This window comes from Cebidichthys violaceus, unplaced genomic scaffold (assembly GCF_023349555.1).
Source record: "Cebidichthys violaceus isolate CVI_PGR_0920_01 unplaced genomic scaffold, fCebVio1.0.p SCAF_21, whole genome shotgun sequence".
NCBI lineage: Eukaryota > Metazoa > Chordata > Actinopteri > Perciformes > Stichaeidae > Cebidichthys > Cebidichthys violaceus.
Window position 1 is genome coordinate 10,847,045 of NW_027176384.1, and position 18,824 is coordinate 10,865,868.

At 43.4% G+C, this 18,824-nt stretch overlaps 1 protein-coding gene across 1 annotated transcript; it reads left to right on the plus strand.

Annotated features, from left to right (window-relative positions):
- The first annotated feature begins 8,124 nt into the window (after positions 1-8,124).
- Positions 8,125-18,282, plus strand: LOC137877417 (G1/S-specific cyclin-D2-like). Its single transcript, XM_068717330.1, has 5 exons — positions 8,125-8,529; positions 9,420-9,635; positions 12,529-12,688; positions 14,942-15,090; positions 17,088-18,282. The coding sequence occupies exons 1-5, from the start codon at positions 8,335-8,337 to the stop codon at positions 17,250-17,252; spliced, it is 885 nt and encodes a 294-aa protein (XP_068573431.1). The 5' UTR covers positions 8,125-8,334; the 3' UTR covers positions 17,253-18,282.
- The last annotated feature ends 542 nt before the right edge of the window (positions 18,283-18,824 follow it).

The following is an 18,824-nucleotide window of genomic DNA, read 5'->3' on the forward strand; positions in this document are numbered from 1 at the left end:
GTATGTCTTCGTTGACTCAAGGCAAAGAGGAAAAAGTTTCCTCCTGGGCGGTAACTATTATTAACAGGCCAGATAGACTGCTAAACAAGGCAGTCCTTGTGGGAATGTTTAGTTGGATCAAATACCATGTTTCCAGGAGTGTGAAATGATTTTGTGTGTGTGTAGCATTTCGTATCATGATCGGTCTGATCCACCTCTCATAGCTTGGGGGTCTCTTAGCTCGGTAACAAAGCCCTGGTATCTGGTTCTGCAAGCTTGTTATTTAATTAAGACTAATCTCCAGGTTTTGATTTCAACTGGTTTCGTCTCGGGTGGAAGTATCTTTGGATTTCTGTCTGTGTCTAAACTAAAGCTCAGCCTGTTCAACTGGATTTCGAGCTCTCTGAGCTAAAAAGGGCTGCGCCCAGAGTAAAGTGTGAAAGACATGGGAAAATGCTGACTGAACTCTTTAGGTTTAAGAATGTCAAATCAGGAGAAGTATGACATTTATTAAATAGATAGTTTGACATTTTGAGGAAAACACTTTTTTTGCGAGCTGAATAAGAAAATCAATACCACTCTCATGTTTGTACAGTAAAGATGTAGCCGGAGCAGCCAGTTAGCTTAGCTTAGCATAAGGACTGGGAACAGAAGGAAACAGCTAGCCTGGCAACATCCACCAGCATCTTTAAAGTTCACTAATAAATATGTCACATTTTATTTGTTTAATCCGTGTAAAACTGCAATTTGTCTTATAATGGACAGTTATATGCCGGACATGCAGCCTTAGGAAGTAGTCCGACACATAACCCCTCGTAAAGCATTGACTTGACGTTTCTACACTTCAGCTTTTGTACAGATTATTAAAACAAAGGTGATATAATGTGTTACCTGGTGAGCTTCAGAGGAGCTGATGGGTAGATTTTGCTGCCTCTGTTCCCCCCTGTTTCCAGTCTTTATGCTAAGCTAAGCTAACCGTCTCCTGGCTATACCTAGATATTCAATGGACAGACATGAGTGAGTGGTGTCAGTTTCCTCACCTAACTCTCAGCAAGAAAGTGAATATTTCCCAAAATGTCAAGCTATTCCTTTAATTCTGTAATTTGTAGAAAGAAGCTGGGGATTAATTTAATCTTTATATCAGAAGATGGAGCAATTAGCGAGTTGTTTCTCATATTTCTGCACTTGAGTGAGAGATGAGATTATGTCAGTAAAGTTGCCAAGTATGTGAAATCCCTTGGCATGGCCAGAGACAGGAATGCCCTGGTGGATACAGATTCAAGCTAATGGTCTGGTTGGGCCCTCTGTTCCTCTGGACCTCCACTGGACCCCCCCCCCACCCGTAACAGGATCAAAGCCAGGCTGGGTGTCAGGGGACGGAGAAGAATGATGGTGTCATCCACCCACTGACCACGGCATCACCATGCTAACTCATATCATGGCATTTCCTGCAGATGCTCCTGTCTGTCTTTTCTTAATTTATTCCGGGACTCTCTGGAATGCTAAATTACGCAATATACAAGGGAAACGCTGAATTTCCCCATCACATGAAATGTTTGTTTGCGTCGCTTACTGTGGTTGTGAGCTCACTGCCAGCCTGAGATGGACCAAACAATTGCTTTGTGGTTGAAGTAAAGTGGTTGTTTCAGGAGCATATCATGCTATATGGGCTCTGCATGCTGTATTTCACACACTCTGCCTTTGTCTTCTATGCCTAATTGGATAAATGTAGTCTGTTTTGCAATGCCATAGTCGTCCAAGAATGCTAGAATGGTTTCAATTTGAAGACAAAGTAATTACAGCAAGAGTTACCTCACAGAAACAATATTTCCCACCCCCACTTAGATCTATTAAAGTGACCATACTTATCGATGTGTTTGGTCTGGTTACAGTTCATGGCCTGTTTCCCTTTCTGCACTAGAGGACCATTGTTGTGGCAGGCTCCAACTCTCATACTGATAACAAGTTGATTTCCGCCCTTCTGTTTGAATGCATGAGACATTTGGGGGTAAATAGGAACCTTCTGAGTCCTACTGCTGAATTTAATCAAGCAATGAGACCAATGAGGTGAATTAAGGCTAGAGCTGACTCAGCCTCACAGAGGCCTCTTTATGCGGCTGTTGAAGTCGAGGGGGCCCAGGGTTAGCATGCATCACACACAGGAAAACACCAGGCAGCTCCCAGACAGTCCAGGCCCCAGCAGTCCGCCCCTGAATTCCTCCCCGCTCCACGTTTATAAGGAGCATATCGCCTCACTAGAGACACTTTCAAAGAGCTTTCGTTCACATTGCGAGGCCCCCCATTTCCTCCTCTCTCTCAGGAGGGAAATGTAAGTGTGCAGGAGTGGAAATGTTGCAGAGTCGAAGGGAAGTGAATGGACGAAGAAAGCAATGTTATTTGTGGAACAGTGAGGCCCGTTGGCTTAAAATAAACTTGCACAAAATGACTTACTGGAAACTTCTCAGTCCTCTGCTGCTGATTAATGCCTCATTTTTCTATGGGCACAGAGAGTGTTTGAAAGAAGGACAGAGGGAGAAAGACTAACTTTTGTTTAAACCAAGGTCATTGCGTGGCCAGCTGCAAGGCCCTCTATCTACCCCTGGGATCTGTCTTTCCTATTGGACATCCTGTCCCTGATGAATTGTCACTCTTCTCATTTAAGAGAAGACAGAGGAAGCAGGACACTGCCAGGACACACCCACTCGTCCTCGCCGGCCAATCGCCTCGCTGCAGTTGTTGAGCATCCTTCGCACTCAGAAAACCACAGCTGCCACGGGAGCTCCGCTGGCGGATTTTTTGTTTGTGTCCTTCCTTCCCTAATCTCTGACCACACACACTTGTTCACTTGTGACAGCCAGCCCGATGCCTCTTGGCCCGGGCCGAGGCCACCAGCCCCCCGCCCTTCCACACTGTCTTCTGCACCGCCCTGAGACATCTGTGTGATGTGAGGCAAATGAGCAGGAACGCTGGGGGAACTTCAGAACCGAATGCTGGAACAGAACAAGGGGGCCCCCACAGCAGAGATATATAACAGTCAGACATCTAGCTGTACGCTCACATGAAGAACATCACTCTCTTTTGCAGACGCGTGCCGAGATCTCATACCGTGAACATGGATATTATTTTACATGCATGCATGCATGTTTTGTTTTTACAGTCTGGCATGCAGGGAGAGATAGGACAGATGCAAAACTCATTTTATCCAGATATTGTGATTCCTTCTAGACATGAGGTTTGTTCACTGTGAAATGGAAGAGGATGTGATCTCACCCAATTAAAATCCAACCTATGTCGCTCGCAGTTTATGACTTATGATTGCAGTGACCCTACCCACCCGACATGTGTAGAAAAATTAGTAGATAGGGATATTGGATCTATATACACGTGTTTAGAAAATAAGAAAATGAATAGCAAAAAGCAACTTTAAGGCATTTGTCACATTGTTAAATGAAAACTTTGACATTTTGAGGAATACTGTTATTTTCTTTTTGGCAGAGCGTTAGATGAGAACATCAATATATTACCACTACCGCTACAGCAAGTTTAGCTTAGCTTAGCACGCAGACCAGAAACATGGGTAAACAGCTAGCCTGTCCAACCGTAACAAAATCCTCCCATTAACTCCCTCTAATTAACAGGGTATATGTCATTTGTTGAATCTGTACAACAAAACATGCTTCCTACGTTTAGTCTTTATAATAAGCTAAGCTAATCGGCTGCTAGCTGTAGCGTCATATGTAACGCACACACATGAGAGTGGTATAAATCTTCTCATCAAACTCTCTGATAAAAAAATGTGTTTCTCAAAATGTTGAACTATCCTGTGATTTTTTTCTAAGCAGCAACGTAGAGCATTTTTCATAACAAGCCTTGGTCTAGCACCTTATAGAACCCCTTTTGTTTAAAGTGCACCCTCTTCCTCTCCCCTCCTCTGTCTGCTGTTACTCCTGAGTGCATGCAGGAGAATAGGGCAATGTTCTCAGAGGCTCTGGTCGGAGTGAGGGATGCAAGCTGCCGGACGTCAGTCTTGTATACAGACTTAATGGAGGAGAGGGGGGGATTCAGCAGTGACCGCGGCCCAAACTGTAGAAAAGAAACCCTCTTGTGTTCACGACCCAGACGACTAAAGACCAGGCCCGGATGTTGCTATCTGTCCCATCATTGTCTCCTCAAATGTTGGCATTTCAGTCTGAATGATGGCTTTCAGTTTAGCCAAAACATTCCTAAGACACAGTGTGGAAAACACCCTCTTTTTCCTGTGCTGATTTGACGACGCTCCATTTGTTTTCTAATCTTGCTGCGTAGTTGAGTGCAAATTAGCTGGTTACGCCACAGGGCCTCCAGTCACAGTTTAAGGCTTGATGGCGGGGGTTTACTCAAGCATTAAGGAAGTGGGCTTTACACATCAAATAAAATATAATTATGAGATGGTGGGTAGAGACAACCAGAGCCACTGTTGGGAGCAGTGTTGCTCCAAACAGTTATTTCACAGGTCCTGCACATGATTTGTCGAACGTCTCCTGGAAAGCACCTTCTTTTCCCCTCCGCCACTCTGCAGTGAGTGGCTGTGAAAGGCTGGCTTTGATGTGTGACGTTTGCGATAGAGGCCTGCTCCACGCTGCTGATAGCCCGACCAGAATAGCATGTGAAAGAGCCAGAACATTCGACTACGCATGAACATTTATGTCGCCTACTTTTCCTGTTTGGGAACGGGTGTTTAATCCACTTCCAGCAGGGTGTAATCAGTTGATGTGAACGCATATAGTATGCAACCATGTGACAGACAGAAGCCACTTTATCGACTCTACTGGCTGAGCTACACCAGCCATCACTCAGCGCTGGGAGGAGTGTTCGCCGCTGTTCACACCACAGCATTCCAGCCATAGCATCCTCTTCTCTACCGTCAGTTAAGTCAAACAGCCGGCTTGACTCAGAGCACATGGGCAACCTGTAATCAAGCCCGGCTCTGAAACTGGCATGTAAAAGTAAATCCTGTGTTTATATCCGAGAGAGGCCTCCCTCATTGAGCGGCTTGCACAGGAAACACATAAGATGATGTTAAGCTTCGAAACAATCTCTGGGATTAAAGATCTTGACAATCACCCTCCACCTCTTCTCTCTTTCTCTGTTTTTGTCTCTTTCTCTTGATCTGTGGCGGTCTGCCCATCTCCGGGCCCCAGTGCTCTGGTGGGTTCAGTGGACTGGTATGCAGCAGGAATCTTTGGATCAAGGTGATTTCACGCTCCTCCACGTTTTCCCAGGGCTTCGAGCGCTCCTACCTCTGTGCAGCTCGGAGTGTGTGATAGCGGCTGACATGTGTTATCATAGGACACATGCACATACAGCAGCAACAGGGTAAGGCTGCTTTATCCGGCTAACACCTCTGTTTCCCTCAAGTGTCGGGCTTTGAATGTCTGGTATGGGAGGCTTCTTTGGCCTCTTGCGGAGAGACCCCCTTTCGGACAAAAACAAGGACCCAGGGATTTATCAGCCCCTCCATGAACAGACAAAGGGATAACCCTCCAACGTGAAATCTCAATTTTAAGAGGAATCTTCTCAAATATACACCCCCTCCTTTGAAGTACAACTAATCTTGCTAACCTTGACATTCCCTCCGAGACAGTTCCCACTCTCACTTCACAGTCCGCTCTCATAATAGCTCCACGGTGCCTTTTTTTTCTTCTTTCTTTCTCTCAATGAAACCCCATATCTCATTCAGCTCTTCGGTGGCGACTGTGAAAGGGGGGAAGTTTGTGATGTCGTTCCAACGAGAAGTGGTTCAGCTCAGCTCCTGTCATTCTGCTGAACTGACAGTAAATATGCTCACACATGATCGGAAGCAGCAAATTTAGACGTGTAAAAAGTTTACTTGCGCACATTTTGATGCCTTTGATTGTGAATTTAGCACTTACAGCTGCACAGAGAAAACACAGGGAAGTGAAATGGCCTTTAGAGATCGAACTTGATAGGGAGTTAACTACCTCATGTCTTCCTCTTCTATTATAAGATTACCTTTTTCATATTAGATCCTGAAGGACAAAATAACAACTTTTAGGCATCCTGTTAACCACAAGCACTCTCTGCAGATTTACATGTCCTTCATCATACTTACCATGCCAAAGGACTCCCTTTCTGGATGGAAAATGTTTCCCTGGAAAGGGATCAGTCCACACCCTTCGCCACACGGATGTGTGCATCATCACAATGTGTCCCACGGATCCCAGCTCATGTGGCAGGACTATCTGATCTCATTAAAAGCACCAGTGGTTTCATAGAGGTTGTGTACTGAATTAAATCAAAAGTTATTTCATAATTATGATAGTGATGAACCAGTGGAGCATCTACAAACAAGCTGCTATACCAAGATACACATCATGACAAGACCAAGAGTCTACAGCCATGAGTCACTGTGAGGCTGCGCTTTGACCTCAATGCTAACCTCAGCATGCAAAATTGCCCACAGTGACAATGCTAAGGGTGTTAGCGTGATACCATTGGCAAACTAGATATAACACACAGTGCAGCTGAGGCTCGTGGGAATTAGTTTTGGAGACATTTACCTTTGAATACATTCTGTACCTAATCATATAAATATTCAGTAGTTATTCTAATATTTCACTCAAAGTGCAACTGTAACCGTTAAGAAACTGTTACTCTGTGAAAAATAATACAATAACTTCACTTTGCAGGCGATAGCCTGTATTTGGACCACTGCAGCTAACTAGAATGAAGCTTAGCTAGCTAGGAGACATCTGACTAGTAATCCAGCTAACTTTACACCTAACTTCAAACATGTTCCTGTTCTAGTCATTTAATTCATAACTGATGGTCTTGTCTGACATCCTCAATTAGTGTATTATCCACTCACTTTGTCTTATGACATAATTTTCTTACTTTAGGTCAAAATGACAATACAATCAATGAGAAAAAAGGCTTATTGTACAACAGAGCACATGCACATTTTGCAGCTGTAAATATATGACTTGGAAACCCTGTGTGAGTTGAATGAGAGTTATTTCATGATCAAAGTAGGAGATAACTTGAATACATATGACCTGCAAGCCAGCAGTGGTTACTAAGGTCTGCGTGTATAGACGTCTCTGCAGACATACATACTTTTGTGACTTTTTAGTCCGGTGCATCACTGACCTGTTAGCCACAGTTTGCTTGTTAGCTTTTTGAGGGTGACTATTAACAAGAGGTTCTGCCATTTTTTGCAGTCAGTCCCTGATTCCTCACATACAGTAGCTATGTCGGGCCATCTGGGTTGGAGATATACAGGCCTGTTGGCAGACAGTGCAGAGTGCTGATTTGTACCATAAACTGTATCTGATAATGTAAACAGTCTATGATTTCCATACATCAATGCTCTTGTTGATATTCATTCTTATGCTGCCTTTTTACATTAACCTAAACAAACGTTTTGCTATTAATATTGCATGATATATATAGTGATTGAACCCACTAAATCTGGTACAATAGGCGACACCTCTTCTTTTTTTTGTACATTCCCTGACAAATAAATGTCATCAATTAAACTAAGTTTAAGAGTTTAAATTGTCAATGTTTTATTTCCATTGTTGGCAAGATTTTACCAGCACAATCCCTTTTTTAGGATTTATGTGTTATTTTTATGTTACTTAAATAAAAACACAACAAAAGAAATTAGAAAGTAAATTAAAGTAATTAATCGAATCTAACATTAGTTGTTGTAATTTTAATTAGCAATTTTACTTTTTTATTACGATGATAATGCTGCACAAACTTGCTATTGCCTTTGATTTCTATAATAAGCAACTACCTAATACTATCTACCATCTTGACTATATTTATTATTAGTATACTATATTTCATGCTGAGGCATCTAAAGGCACCACAGAAGTAGGCTGTAGGAAGTAGGAAGTAGGAGTCTCCACCAGTTGGGAAGCAGATGAGACCTACGTCACAGTCCGCGTGTCTGCCTCTTTTAAAGTATTGTTAAAACACTAGAGCGAGACCGGAAACCACGCGAGCAGTTCCAAGAAGAGCAGCAGTTAGAAAGGAAGGGTTGGTGCCACAGCTGCTTTTATTTTGAAAGCTGTTGCCGGATGTTGTCTTCCTCGTTGCGTCCGGTTTGACTCCGAGCAGGCAGCCGCAGAAGAAGAAGCAAAACTGAGAGGCAGCAGGACTGGAGCAAACCCAGCAGTCTCAGCCTCATGCTTCACTCTGGGCACTTCTCCTCCTCCTCCTCCTCCTCCTCCTCCTCCTCCTGTCCGCTATCGTCAACATTGAGACAATATTTATTTTTTATTTGTATTATTTAGCCACAAAAAAAGCAACAAAAAAAGTGGAGGGGGGCAGAAGGGGCGCCGAGTCATGGAGCTTTATTGCCTGGAGTCGGACATAGTCGTGAGAGCCCAGCCTGACCCAAACATCCTCTATGATGACAGAGTGTTGCAAAGTTTATTAACAATTGAGGAGAGGTTTTTACCTCAATGCTCTTACTTCCAGCGGGTCCAGAAGGATATTCAGCCTTATATGAGACGAATGGTTGCAGGTTGGATGCACGAGGTTTGTGGGCATTTTATGCATTGATGTGCTAACCGAACTGCTTCAGCTAGTTTGTGCTTTTTATTTGTTTTGCATGTCGGCACACATATTCTTGGCTCACAAACTGAGTTTTAGTCTTGTAGAGAGTTGTTAGGGGATGGTAACCTATTTGACAATTGAATGAGAATGACTCACCAAAGGCGTGGGAGAGTCGGAAATTCCACCACGAAGAAAATTCAGCTTCAAAGAAGTAGCCTAGCTAGATATTTACTTTGCTTAACAGCTACAAAGATGGTGCTTTTTTGCTAACTAGCTAGCTCACGCGTGAGAGGGGAAGTTAATCTTAATTTACATAGTCGAAAAACCGACAGTTCCCCTTTTTAATAATTATTATTAATTTTTTGAAATGGCTCATGCTCTTTGGCTTTCGTCTGGCAACGTGCAATGCAGAACCACTATCACGTTTGAAGGTGAAATAACCAAATGTCCGCAAAATATATATGTTTTTAAACCGTCGGAAACTATTTTAACATTTGTTCTTAACATTGTGCACACGTTTTAAAGTACCCAGATGGTACATTTGTATTTAAATATATTTTTTTTAAAAGACAGCGAGCCTCAACAAGGAAGAGGAGTTTAATGGCGACGTTTTGCTGAACGACTTCCTATTGAACTAATTTGTTTCTGCCTTGCCCTGACTTTGCTAAAGTGCTATGAAAATTAGTGATTTAACCTTTAACCTTAAGACAAGACGAGCATGGAAAAATCACATTCTTCAGCAAAAACCACCCCCACCATTAGCTGCTTCTCTGCTGCAAAGCAAAAATACTCCAACTCTATAGGCTATACTTTTCTTTAATATTCTTTATTATTTTTACTAACAACCTATTTTTTTTTCTGTCTCATTTTAGGTGTGTGAAGAGGAGAAGAGTAATGAAGATGTCTTCCCTTTAGCCATTAATTATTTGGACCGATTTTTAGCGGTGATGCCCACAAGGAAGAGTTATCTGCAGCTTCTGGGAGCTGTGTGCATATTCCTGGCCTCCAAGTTAAAGGACTGCAGGCCGCTGTCAGCAGAAAAACTTTGCATGTACACAGACAACTCCATCACGCCACGGGGACTGCTGGTAAGAACCGGACATGTCAAAGGCCCCATTCATTCACGTGAACATGGAAAAATGCGGTGTCATATTTTTTGGGGATGATTTTGTAACGCTAATGGCTCTATTGGTTTCACAGGAAGTATCCCATTTGCCTTATAAGTGGAGCTGTGCACAATACAGCCACATCCTTTCTTTGGATCCACTGTGGACTGAAGAGACGGGTGATGCCATCTAGTGCGAGTTATGCAGTATAGAATTTAAATATCTTGCAGTACATGACTTTGTATTTTAGGTAGATACTGTATGAGGGTTTATACAAAAAAAATCAGCCAAAGTGCTCTTTAGTCTTACCTCCACACATCGATAAACAAGAGGAGTATATTTCTTTATGTTTACAGGAATACTTTTAATTCTTTCTTACCAACTTGCGGCTGATTTAATGAACTTTACAACCAGAGTGTTCAACACAAACTTGCTGAGCTGTCGTTTGTACAGTAAAGTAGCCAGCACATTAGTGCTGAAACTATCATTTTCATTATAAATAGTTTTCATCAATTGTTCTATAAAATTGTGTAAAATAGCCAACGGCGTTTACAAACACCCAGGTTGCTCGTTTTGCACGATCAACAGTTCATAAACCAAAGATATTAAGTTGGCTAAACAATCTGCACTCAGGGTCCGAGTACAACCTTGTTTTGGATCTTCCTACCGTAACACATAGTCTTCATCAGCAGGTTAAATCTTCTCAGTGTCAATGGACCTGTACAGTAGGTGTTCAGACTATCCATGATTCTGAGATATTCAGTTTACCATCACAGAGCTGAGATCATTAGTCGACCAAAATAAGAAAGAATTTAAAGATGAAAAATGATAGATTAAAAACGTACAATAGTCCTTTTTCACTTTTTCGCCATTGACTACGATAAAACAATTGAGAAACTGATCAATAGTTGCAGCCTTAAAGAAAAGCAGCATATCCTCCCATTTGAGAAGCTTTGAACAGGTAATGTTTGTCATTTTACAGTTAGCTTTTTTAAATTGAAAGCAAACAGCTCCACATGCTGTCGATACATCCTCCTGTGTCGCCTGTGGCTGTTGAGGGAAATGACATTTGTCCCATTTGATGCTCCATATTGTCGTTAGGCTCCAGATTCCTGGATATCCTGACAGGATGCACAGAGAAGCCCGTTAGAGTCGGTCAAAGACGTTGCAGCTCTTCCTTGTAATGAACAGTCTGCTACTGGGGCTTCAGCTGGAGGAGACAAGTTCAAGGGGGTGGAAGGGTGGTTGTGTCGGGGGGGGGGGGGGGGGCCTGTCCAGGAAGTGCGCGCTCTGACAGCAAACCTCCGCCTCGTTCATCTCACAGTCGACAATCTCCACAAGGGCTAAAATAGGTTAAATGCAAGCGTGTGTGTGTGGTAGGTTATGTGCAGGAAACCCACCTAAATGTGAATGATGGCTGACATTTCAGATGACAAATACGCGTTTGGTGAAGTGGGACTGTCCCTGTTGGCATTGGGGTTTCAGTGTTTACTACGTTTGCTTTTTCGGGGAAACTTCTCTGTAGAGCAAGTGAGGAGTGGAATTCATCAGCGTGAAAATGTCCCATTGGTACAGTCAACCAGTTTAGCAGCTTTTACTGCACAGTTTCACATTTTATGGACCTAATCATAACTTTTTATACACTTCAATTACTGAAATACACTTCAATTAGTCTTTTAATCAGTCTCGTCTTTCCCTTAATTGCTGCCACATACAGTATATGTGTCAAATTAAATGAAATACAAGCATGAAACTAATGTAAAGTAATGCGATGGGCTGTCATCTTCTTATGGGTGACAGATAATCTGAAATCATAATGAATGACTGATAAATCCTCTGCATATGGCCGACATCATTGTCTTCGTACTGTGAAGTGACAATACATGACATCATGGCGGACCAAAGGAGGAACTGAACCTTTACAGGCCGACTCTGCTGCTTCACTGCAGCAGGACTTTTGATTTGGAAATTGAGTAGGTTTAAAGAGAGATACAATCAAGACTTTTCATATTTTTTTTTTTTTTTTTTTTTTGGTAGAAATTGTTTGAAACTGTGTATGGCAGTTTGCGAATGCATTACTTCACAATGCTTAGCAAGATTCAAGGGTGTGTCTCCAAGTCTCTCGTCTTTACTTGTGGAGGTTTGAAGAAAAATCCCATGAATAAATTGGCATAGCAAGACTTATGGAAACCCTGGAGAGGCCATTTGATTGGCTGGTGTCCCTGGGTTTTTGTTGCTCGGGTGCAAATATGTTCCTCATGTAGAGTTTCATTCATTCTGATATGATGGCTCATTCTGCCTGCGCTTTTCTAACCAACGTTTGTGCTTAAATCAAGTTGCATCCTCCTTCTTGCTATTACTTAAATACAATACTGGAACAGGGAAACGGACGAAAGACATTAGTAAATGCGGAATTGTGAAAGTTGACTCGACACACAGGAAATTAAATCATGAAACACCTTTTCTTGCTGCTGCAAAAGCCGACTGTATGAAGAGCCTGTGCTGCTGCCTGTGCAGAGCGAACTCATTGTAGCTGTTTGAGGCTTGTGACAGGAAGGAAGGGGCTAGCTGTCTCATTGGCAGGGCAAAGCTTGTCACATGCCGGCTTTATGAACACAAAGGATGTGAGGAATGAGAAAGGCACGCAGATAATAAGATACAGCGAGGAGAGATAAAGTGAAGAAATGTTACTCTTCTTACAGAGCCATTTCCTCTGGGAAAAGGGACAGGCTCTGATCTTTTTTTTTCACGGTCAATGGAAGCATGGCAGCACGCCATTTAACCCTCAGACTGAGAAGATTCTGCCAAGAGACTGAATCTGAACTGACTGACACTTCTTTTTTTTTAATTAACTTCTGTTTTCTCTGTCTTTTAGGACTGGGAGCTGGTCGTGCTGGGGAAGTTGAAGTGGAACATGGCCTCGGTCATCCCCAATGATTTTATAGAGCACATCATACGCAGGCTCCCCCTCCCCAAAGACAAGCTGGCGATGGTCCGCAAACACACGCAGACATTCATCGCCCTCTGTGCCACAGGTAACACAGCTGCAGATCATCTCATGAGCCCTTTTCCGATTTTTGTTTGCTCACTCTCACGCTCACTTTGCTGCCTTGTGATTCCCACATCCAGCAGAATATTCCCACACACACAAACATTCTCCGATCGTGAGTCATCCGTGACCTCTTTTTCTTTTCTCGGCGTACTCTACTGGCTGCCTTATCCACGTTCTAGTCTCAGCCTGTAGTGGGGCTTTTTCTTCACAGCTGCTAAAAGCTGCTTAAAGTGGTCATTTCCACATTTCTCTGCCAAGTGTTGCGGTGGCAAAAATCATATCAATGCACTGCTTAGATAAACCATGTCAATGGTTAACGAAAGCGATTGTATCATGCTGTACTCTAGCGCTGCGTGACTCAGGTGCAGCTGAACTCTCCCTGTATTGTTTGTTGACGGGGAAGCTTCCAGGTTTTAAAAAGTCGGGGCAGTGATCCTTTCTTCCTCCTCCCACCTCATGTCCAAAATAAGCTCTGGAGGCTCTGGAGAGGCACAAACTCAGATGTCCCCTTAGGCCTCTCCCTAGGGGAATTTTCACGGTATTTCTTTGCCTATATGAGGAATCCCTCTAATATTTTCATATCCTGGACAAAAACACTACTGCGGGATCACCTAATGCACATAATATATGCGTATTAGGTGCGGTGTATAGCACTGCTTTGTCACAAAGCTGCCTTTCATTTGCTACCTCCTTTTCATCTAATGAAAGAAATAAAACAAAGGGAGGTCACGTTAGTGCGGTCGCTTTAAGTGTGGTCAGATCTGGACAATATGCATTTGTTTACTAGAAACTAGTGATTGGAACAATAGGCTCTTTCAATGAGTTTTATGCCCCGTTTAGCACATTTTTAGTGTCACACTTTTTTATATTTGGGTGTGTTTCAGTGGTCGCCTCTGCTATTCATAAGCAGCTGGTTATATCCAAGCACAAAGCAGCCGCAGTGGAAAAAAAGAGAGGCCTGCTGTGGTTATGCAGTAATGTAAATGTTTGGAGTTTTATATGGAGTTGAGATGTTATTCTTATGATGGAGGAGCTCCTCCTATGGACAGCTGGCCCCTGGAGGAGAAGATGGGAGTAGTGAAGCAGGCTGCTCTTCAGGGTTTAATCAAAGCTATCAGGCCACCACGACTGGTTTGCGCCGGGCTAGGTCTATGTGCTGGGCTGGACTCGTGCAGCTCTTAACGATTGTGTGTGCCAAGCCTCTGCCTTTTTTTTTTTTTTTTTTTTTTGGTCATGTCCGTGCGCCGAGACCAAAGGAAGGCTGTGCGTCGTAATAGCTCCTAACTGGCCGAGGACGGAGAAACTCCTGACAACAAGGGGCGTGTTAGTCCTAACTTGAAGAAATATACAAAGCAAATGGTATATTAAAAACATATTTCGATGGTGTGTAAGGTAGTAAGCTTACCAATGGGAATCAAAAGTGTTGACAGTTGTTCCGAAGAGCCACTTTCGAAGGCGATTGCGCGATTAGGCCAATTTGTTAGGTTAGCGAGAAAAGGAGAAATCACACTCGCAGCCTCTGTTCTATCGGTTTCTCACACTTCTATGTGGTTGACAGTGATTGGTCAAACATCAATCACATAGTGAATAAGTTCATTCATGAAACATGTTAGCCATAGAAACGGGGTCAGCCCCGCCCCTTCCCTAAACTCAGGACTTCTCTCGGTTCCTCTGGAAAAAGTTTCTCTCAGCAACTTTGTGAAAAAAGTTTTAAGAGGAACTTTTAGACTCCTAATGGGCCGATAAGATACTTACAGGTTTTCCCATGAAATGAAAATAACTGTTGTGGTGTTCCAAAGCAGCTTCAGCTCAGTATTTGCGTAGGTGTACTCTCCATGGCTGCCTCTGCTTCCGCCTCCTCCATCCAGGCCTGTTGTCGCTTAAGCCTTTAGACTCGGATCCGCACCGGAGGGAGTCGTTCCTGAAACTCATTGCGCAGCGAGTGGGAGGATTCCTACTCTGCTTTTCTAATCAGAGCTGAAGGAAACCACACAGGTTACACCGTGCGGCTACGTCTGTTGAAATTCACACTGTGGGAAAGTCGAGTTCAGCTGAGGAGCGTGTATACTAGGGGATGATTCAGATGTTTGCACCCTCTCTCGCCTCTCATACTTCTTCTGGATTGAATCAAGTGCTGCAGCTCTTTGCGTCACGGCTACGAATGTGATTTCCGTACGTCACCGTTGCCTGAAGCTGCTGCTTGACTAATTGCACATTAATCCTCTCTCCTCGCCAGATGACCGCCTTGCCATGAACCCTCCTTCCATGATCGCCACTGGCAGCATGGGAGCTGCGGCCTGCGGCCTGCAGCTGGACCACAGTGACCAGAGGCTGAGTCGAGACAACCTGACAGACCTGCTGGCCAAGATCACCAACACAGAGGTGGTGAGTGCAACGGGGAAGGAAATCTATACCTGCCAGAAGCAAGAACATAGTTTTAGTGCTGCACAGTAATGCGTCGTTAATAACAATCATTGCAACATCTCACGACAGCAGCATAAAAGGCCCTTTAGTAAACAACAGAGATGACTTTAGTAGTGGCAGATTGAAGCTATTTACTTTTCATGGAGAGAGAGAGGGAGAGCCAGCGTTTGGCTCTTGGCTGTGGAGCCAGACTGCTGCTATAAAGAGCAGCGGCAGAGGGAATGTCTTCTTAAAACTCAGAGCCCGCATTCTTGTGGTGGGACACATGTAATTTCTCCGCATGGCTCCCCCTTTAGCTGCGTGCCCCTCCTGGTGGAGGAATATGTTCGCGAGTGAAGTCGAGAGCAAAATCCCGACGAAGAAACTGAAAGTTATCCAAGTCGTCCTCAGACCCGCAGAAACGACACATTTTTAGATTACTTTATTTATTACTTTAATGTAATATATTAAGTCATAAACTGTACTTGTCATCATAATAAGCTTTTTGTACAGTTTATCAGTTTGCAATCATCAGCTTATGGAGTTGCTGTCTTTAAAAAAATATATAATGGGAGTGAATGGTCCTCCTATTGAATTAAATGTAATACATAAGTCATAATGAGCCATAAACTATAAATGCCATCGTAATGAGATTATGTGCAGTTGATCAGTGTGCTGTTGGAACATAATGAAATTAAAATGTTGTGTACTGCATCCGCTGGCTGAGATTTAGATATAATGGATCTCTATGGTGATTTGAAATTTAATTTAAAGTATAATAGATATAAATAAATAAGTAAAATAAACTAAAGATAATGCCCGATTTGACTTATCTTTTTTGCTGCCGTACAACAATCGCCCTATCGCTCGTTCTTATACCATATTTATCCCAGTGTGTGCTTTCATTGTCACAGTGAGTCATTGTTGCAGCACAGGACCAGTTCAGAACCGTAGCAATCCAAAAGGACCACAGCCAACGGGGCCACGGGAACAACACGGTTTGCCTCTTAGCTTGTGGTTACGTTGCCACGGCGACGCGGGCCCCGCAAAACCCAGCCGTCACAACAGGCGCCCCGACTGCAGCCCATCGGGTTCCAATTATCCGTACATTTCAAAGGAATGTTGGCCTCTTTGCGAGCCTCGGTTCATTCTTTTAAGAGTCCTGCAGCCGGCTCAGTGAGCCAGACCTCCCACATCTTCCGCACAGACCTGCAGACGGACAGACCGAGGATCCCCTTTCACTAGAGAAGTTGTCCAAAAACATCCGGTCTCGCTGTCCTATATTCTGTTTTACACCAAACTCAGAGGTTCAGGGTGCAGTAGGTCAAAGCCATTTCCTCTAGACCTCCACATGGGACTGACCGTGCTGTAAACCCAAAGGGGGGGGTTGGAGGAAGGGAGTCCAGATCACAGAGGTCACTTGGAAACCTCACCCCCACACATTCCCCTTGTATTCACACCTCCGACATGCACAGGTCTCGCGTCAGAGAGGATTCCTGTGCCCACCATGTAGCTCGCTGCACTGTGTTGTTGGTATTGGAGCCTGCTGGTACCCATTGTTCTGGTCATGATGCAGACAGGACCACCAACCTCAACGCACATAATTCCCCGCTGGTATGCCGTGCATGTGACCGAGGCTGTTAAACAACTTGCACATGAAACGTCATAACATACCAGGTTTTGCGCGCGAATGTCTGCGTACAGGTGCACAGATTAAAGCCGCTATACAGCGAGCATGTTGTATTTTTAGGAACAAAACTTTATTTGTGAATAATTTAGAGAAAAAATGAAGTTGAAAGTTTCACACCATCTCATTTGTCTGGAGACCATGCTGACAAATGCATGTAGAGTGAGAACGTTACAAAATAAGCCTGGACTCTAGAGGATTGTTTGGTTGGTGTGCAAAAGACTACCCGGTCCTAAAAGCATTTAAACAATTGCGTGTGTGTGTAAGTAACGTCTGCCCCGTTTTGTTCCAGGACTGTTTGAGGGCGTGCCAGGAGCAAATAGAGCGTGTGCTGGCCACCAGCCTGCAGCAGGGCCAGCAGTACCGGCAGGAGAACGGTATCAGAGCTGGCAACAAGGCGAGGGAGCAGCAAGACCAGTCCAGCACCCCCACAGATGTACGTGACGTCAACTTATGAACTGGCACGCATCACTCATGCCTGTTTACCAATGAACTTACTGGAGCGAGGGAGGCATTGAGCTGCCAGTATCTACGTCAAGGCGCCACATCGGCGAAGGTGTGACAATCTATGAACTTTTAGAAAATAAGAAATTTCTAGTTTTTTCTCCTTTTATGCCCCATTTATACCTGGTAGGGTGTACTGTCACCTTTTGTACGGGCCACATGTAATCAAACAACTATTTAAAAAAACAAAAACAAAAAACATCTTGAGAACTTGATAGTGCCTTAGGGTTCCCAGAATGGAAACCTGAATATATTTTCATACTTGAAAAAAACAAAAACATACATAATTCTATGAAATATACATATTTCTTTTGAGAAAACATAGTAAAAATAAACATGATAAATAATGTATATTTAGCTAGCATTTAGTTATGTAACTCTTTTATCATCTTTAGTGAGCAGTTATCAATTCACCTGTGCAGGAAACCTCCTATAGTAGTAAAAACACGCTGATTGAGTAGATGGCATCTAAACCAAACTGATATCCAGTCAGAAGATCGCGACTGGAGCTAGCTGCTCTCTAGCTCTATCTATCAAATTGTGCACCTGTAGCACTGCTTACTATTTATGCTGTAAAGTGCTGGCCAGGAGTGGGCTGGGCCTGCTCACAGAGGAAGGACATGAGGGGCTTTGAGTGGTTTGGAGCAGTGGCTTCTGTTTAAACGTCAACAGAGGACAAGGTCAGTTATTAAGGTCTTGATTTCACTGCCAAATCCAGTACAGTATGCTAATGACATGTACGTGTATTATAATTCAGCGAGGCGACATTATTATTGTTCTGTTCTTGTTCTAGCTCCTACATGTTAGCGAGTGTTTGGGAGATGGTTTGCAGGCGATTTTTATGCCTCAGCTAGGTAGATGTCATGTTACGAGAGGAAAAGGATATTTGGCAAGTTTGAGAGAGGAAATGGAAGCAGGTTGAAGGTTCTCTTGTGAGGTTTTTTTTTTTTTGGAAAAGAAACAGCATGTGGAAAGTGAGGGGGGGGGGGGGGGGGGGGATGCTAGAAGTGTAGATTGATGAATGACAGCGAATTGGCGAGGAAGTTAACTTAAGCTATGTAATGTTTCTGCAGTTGCACGTTACTTGAGTGACACACAGGAGGAATCCGTGGTGATGTCCGGAGGGGATCAGATTAGTTGTGCTGCAGTTTCTCCGGTTATCAATTTCCATTTTCTTGGAACAATATTGATGCACTTTTAAAAACACACTCCTTAAGAATGGTAAGGGGATGGTGGTTGAGGAGATTTTCATTGGGTTGTTAGGACCTTTTTTTTTTTCTGTAAGTTATTTGATTTTTTTTTTTTTTTTTTCTGGGCTGGATTCCCATGGGGTAACGCACATTATCTTGAAAGCTACGCCCAGACAGGTGAGGAGACATAGAATAATCGGTGTTATAGTATCTAAACTAATGCTGTGTTCACGCCAAACGCAAAAGTTTGATCGCGGGATCGCAACTGCAGCTTCATTGGCTGGTTTACTACGGCTGTAGGAACAAGAAATACAGCAGATTGTGCCGTAATTCAA

What these genes read in the sequence shown, in the direction of transcription:
- LOC137877417 (XM_068717330.1), top strand. Translation starts at nt 8,335, where the DNA reads ATGGAGCTTTATTGCCTGGAGTCGGACATAGTCGTGAGAGCCCAGCCT. An exon ending in TTGCAGGTTGGATGCACGAG is followed by an intron (nt 8,530 to 9,419) that starts GTTTGTGGGCAT and finishes GTCTCATTTTAG; the next exon opens with GTGTGTGAAGAGGAGAAGAG. An exon ending in TCACGCCACGGGGACTGCTG is followed by an intron (nt 9,636 to 12,528) that starts GTAAGAACCGGA and finishes TCTGTCTTTTAG; the next exon opens with GACTGGGAGCTGGTCGTGCT.